Consider the following 4714-nt stretch of genomic DNA (forward strand, 5'->3'; position numbering starts at 1 on the left):
GGTGCGCCTTCAGGCGGCGGGTAGGGGTTTTTTGAGAGAGAGCTTAAAATTGTCTCGGATAACCTGAATTAAACACAAGTACACGCAGAAATTAGAGGTTCAAAACATTTTAGGGCTTGCAGATACTGAATTAAGATGGGCATGGAGAGCTGACTGTTGATTTGACATTTTTTGGCTCCCCCATCGCGCTTTCTTTGATTTTTCATACTTGATTCTTTTTCACAGCTCACGGTATCAGAGTCTCAAGACGGTGGTTGAAAAAGAAAGTCGTTTTTCGTGAGTGACGTAATGTTACCCGGAGTTTTAGAAAGGACTAATCGGGACCGGCCACGTCTCAGATTGAGGTTTTTTAAACAGCCCTTACTGTTAGCTACTCCACTAGCATCCTCCATCCCAAATCACAAGTGAATTTTTCCTTGAAGGTTCTTGTTTTACATCATTACAAGATTGCAGATAAAGATTGGGACAGATGGTGTAGGAAAATTTATCGCAACTCATGAATAATTATCCGTGTCAGCAAGAGTAGACGCTTGTTGTGTATGAGATTCTGAAACACTTTCCTCCCGAATTTTTGCAGTAACAAGAAGATACAAAAGTAAGAATCACTAGTAGAATCCAATATTTGCAATTGAAATTCCTCCGCAAGTAATTTTACATTTGTGGGAATTTGAAACCCATCTATCAATCAAACACAACAAACATGCCCAGTATAGCTGGGCTGAAAGGAAGAGAGAAAAAAAACAAGGCAGAACCAAGTTTTGCCTACTCCTTCCAATGGAAATCGGAGGGCATGGAAGGAAAACACAATGAAAAGTAGATAAAGCCACACAAATAAAATATCAAATGGAGATATTTAGGCCTCTGGCACAGAAGCCGCTGCACGCTTCATTGTTGCGGACTTGATGAGGTGGTTGTAGCTGCCCTTTTCCTTGAAAAGTTGGGAGAAGTGATGCTTGCAATACAATACGCCCTCAAGTGCTGCATAATTTGATGGTGTTATAGCACAGCCACCGTGCGAGCACTTGAAACATGATTTGTGATAGGCTTGGCTTTCAACTGTTACCTGTAGTTTTTTGGAGAACAGAGCAATTATTATGATTCCGGAGTATTTTTTAGCATATACAGATGGAACTCGCACCAAAGAAAAATAAAGAACTTCTACATCAAAAGAGATGCAATTTATTTTCATGGGAATTTTAAATTCAACTAATTTTCACAAACAGCTCAGCAGGTACATACTTGGAAATATCTAGCATTTGGTTTTGAAACATCTAAAACACGAGGAGCTGGGGGCCATTAATCTCATTCAGCAAGCCAAGTGCCAGTTTAATAGGAAGAAATTGACCAGGCAAGGCACCTCCTTTGTTCCTTCAAAAGCTTTTTATCAACCACCAATATAATTATGGAATAACTGATGCTGCATCTGATAATAATGGCCAGGTTTCTAAAACCTTAGACTGGGAGGTGGATGGATAATAATAACAATACTGGTAGAATAGCACCACAATCATCAAACCATCTACCAAGAAATAACTATGCTCTATTCAACAAAGAAAAGAAAAGAGGAAAAATTGGACTCGCTATAAACAACTGGCTATTTCAGGCAGTAGACAGGGAGCATGCATTTCGAATTGTGATTTATCAGATGCTAAACAACTTGAAATGGTCAATTGAGATAACATATGAGCAACCTTTATTCCATGGGTATGTCATAAGGAGACATATTCTATCAATGTTGTTATCACGAGCTCCTCCATCAATGTCCACCAGAAAAAATGAACTTCATAAACAAGACCTCCTTGAATTCACGAAGTCCAAATTGATGTCAGATAAAATTACCCCGAGCTTAAGTAATGCATTTAAGTTACATGTCATTCCTAGCTCTCTAAATCTGTAGCCCCGCCACTATGACTTCCCAAACAAGCCCCAGCCTTTTCTTCAGATTTAATTTGTTTATATAGGCTCCATAAATGAGCATTCACAGGACAGCCTCGTTGGAACAAGAAAAACTCAACCAAGCCAATCAATCAAAATTAACGATTGGAGTTCCATCAAGCAACCTTATAAGCATGTATGTCACGAAATATCTGGGCAATCTTTGACTCTTACCTTCTCGAGCGGATAAGCAGTTTTACCGCAAGCAGCGCACTTTTCTTGTGTCCCTGAAAACATGCTAGCAGCTTTGCTAGGTGACCTTGTCTGAAAACAGCACAGCCATAGAGTATCAGCGACCCACAGCATTTCAAAATCCATAAGTGAAATTCACTAATTATAAATAAATGCCAAATACAAATAGTGCTGCAGGGAACATTTACCAGTTCAGGATTTAACTTCTCAGCTGACTTTGCAGCTGTTGAAAATGAAATAAATTGCAAATTAAAAACCAAAAACATAGAGTTATCGAAAAGAACTCAATCTCGGCAAGAATGAGAAACATACGTGACTGAAAGTTCTTGTTGAAGTTACCGGTCTCCTTGAACAGCTGCTCAAAGTGAGGCTTACAGTACAATACACCCTCCATCGAAGAATAATTGCTTAGCTGAAAAACCATAAATTGCACAACCTGATTACCACACCACAAATCGAAGAAATACATAATCTACTAGTCATCCATTAAAATCTGGGTATATAACATGAATATTTTCCTCTAAAAAAATCCCAAAAAAATACGTATAAAATCATTTGTTGATCATAAGCAATTATCCCTAAAATCCCTCTATGATATACTACTAGTTGATAAGTAAAAGAGTTCTGTCAAATTCTGCTTATCATACCCTCCAGTTAGTTAAAGGGAAAGATCTTTAACAGGTCGATGTGTTAAACAAGTCATTGCCTAGCAGCTAAAACGAATCACTTGGGTCAATTTATCTGTAATGAACAATTCTAACAGTTGTAGATATAAGCATTGCCAACAACATTCTTGACTATATTAACAAAACAATTGTAGAAAATAAGGCAAGTCAAAGATTAAAAGGGTATAAGCACCTTTAACGTGCCTTTGCAGTGAAAACACTTGAAGCAAGTTTTATGGTAAGCAACCCCATCTGCTGATAGAAGTTCCATAGGATACACAGTCTTCTCACAAGCCTTGCATTTCTGTTGGGTACCAGTAAACGACATCGTTTCTAGCTATATAAACTATACCCTCTAGATCTGATGACTGTCCTGTTAACTCCCTTGGACAACCTGCCCATCCAAAACCCCCAAATCAGCTATGCATCAAATCAGTGGAAGCTTTGCAGATTAATCAGTATCAGTTAAGACTCGTAGAAGATAAAGGTTGAACTTTCAAATGAAGCACGGTAGATCAGAGAAGTGTTTATTAATAAATATAAACTTCAAGATTCAAAATTCAAGATTCGTAACCGATCTAAGACTTCCAAGAAATGCAAGAAATTTAATAAATTTAAAAAATGAGCTAATTAGCAGAAGGAAATAGACGAGATTAGCATTAAAAAAAAACACAGCAATTGAAATGAAGTGAAATCTGTTTGGCCAAGAATACAAAGAGAAGGCGCGTACCGAATTGAGATTAGAATCGGAAAAGATGGGATATTTCGATCTGGGAATCAGAGGTAGTGAATCGAGAGATGAAAAGAAAGCGAAAGAGTTGAAAGGGTGAAAGGGGTGTTTTAAAGGATAAAAGGGCGAGCGAAGGGAGCGGGGATTGGGCGCTTTTTGCAGCGAGAGGATGCAGCGAAGTGGGCGTGTTTTTGTGTTTAAAAATATTTTAAGAAATTTTTTTTATTTTCTTAATTTTATATATATATATAAAATAAATTATTTTAATATATCTTAAAAAAAAAAACTACTATTTCAATTCTAAATACATTTATAATATGTAATGAGAAATAAATTCGGAGATTATTACAAAAATATTACATAGACTGATAGAAAAAGATTGATGTGAAATACCTACTTCGCTGGAAGCACCTGCACTACGGGCTCCGCAGACACTTTTTTGTTTGTCTGATTCAACGAACTCCATCATGCGTTTTTTTTTTCTCATCTTTTTTGTGATATAAAATTACATGTTGACCCCTGCTTTTTTTTTTTTTTAATTTACCCTGGTAAGTGGGAACGCTGCGCGTGGTTAAAAATGTTGAGAAAGGTCCAAATTATTGCTCTGTTCTCGATTGTGTCTCCTGACACAATTAAAGTCTCCATCTAATTTCATGTGGCCTAATTACCCAATTTGAAAATAAATGAGGGATTCAATTGAAAAATTATTCAATAGTGTCGTTAACTATGTGTTCAAATAAAGCATAGTATTAAGAACGGGTTCAAAACTTTAATAACATGGTAGATTTTTTGTTTTTGTATTTTAAAAGTGTTTTTAAAAAAATTTAAAATTTTTTTTATTTTTTTTGTTTTAAATTAATATTTTTTTTGTTTTCAAATCATTTTGATATGCTGATGTCAAAAATAATTATTAAAAAATAAAAAATATATTATTTTGATGTATTATCGAGTAAAAAAAACTTTAAAAAACAATCATAACCTTACTTCCAGAAAAATTTTATATAAAACAAATGATTTATTAAATTTAAAACAAGAATGTCTTATTATAAGATAAGATGGGAGTGGCTCCTGCCCCCATTAACTATTAACAACTAATATAAATTTATTGATTTTTTTAACCGCTGATTATGGCATGTGCACTGGATTCTTGGCGTTGATCACCTTGGCTGGCTTGCACAAAATTTCATCTCTT

The 4714-nt window shown here is 35.6% G+C and overlaps 1 protein-coding gene across 1 annotated transcript; it reads right to left on the reverse strand.

The window, feature by feature from the left end:
• Window positions 1–606: 606 nt before the first annotated feature.
• Window positions 607–3700, reverse strand: LOC133698065 (LIM domain-containing protein WLIM2b-like). The gene is made up of 6 exons (XM_062120942.1): window positions 3523–3700; window positions 2986–3186; window positions 2440–2539; window positions 2316–2350; window positions 2110–2199; window positions 607–1063 (listed from the first exon to the last, which is right to left on the reverse strand). Exons 2-6 carry the CDS (start codon window positions 3118–3120, stop codon window positions 854–856), a joined length of 570 nt encoding a protein of 189 aa, XP_061976926.1. The 5' UTR covers window positions 3121–3186; window positions 3523–3700; the 3' UTR covers window positions 607–853.
• Between the last annotated feature and the right edge of the window lie 1014 nt (window positions 3701–4714).

Source organism: Populus nigra, chromosome 6 (genome assembly GCF_951802175.1).
Source record: "Populus nigra chromosome 6, ddPopNigr1.1, whole genome shotgun sequence".
Classification (NCBI taxonomy): domain Eukaryota; kingdom Viridiplantae; phylum Streptophyta; class Magnoliopsida; order Malpighiales; family Salicaceae; genus Populus; species Populus nigra.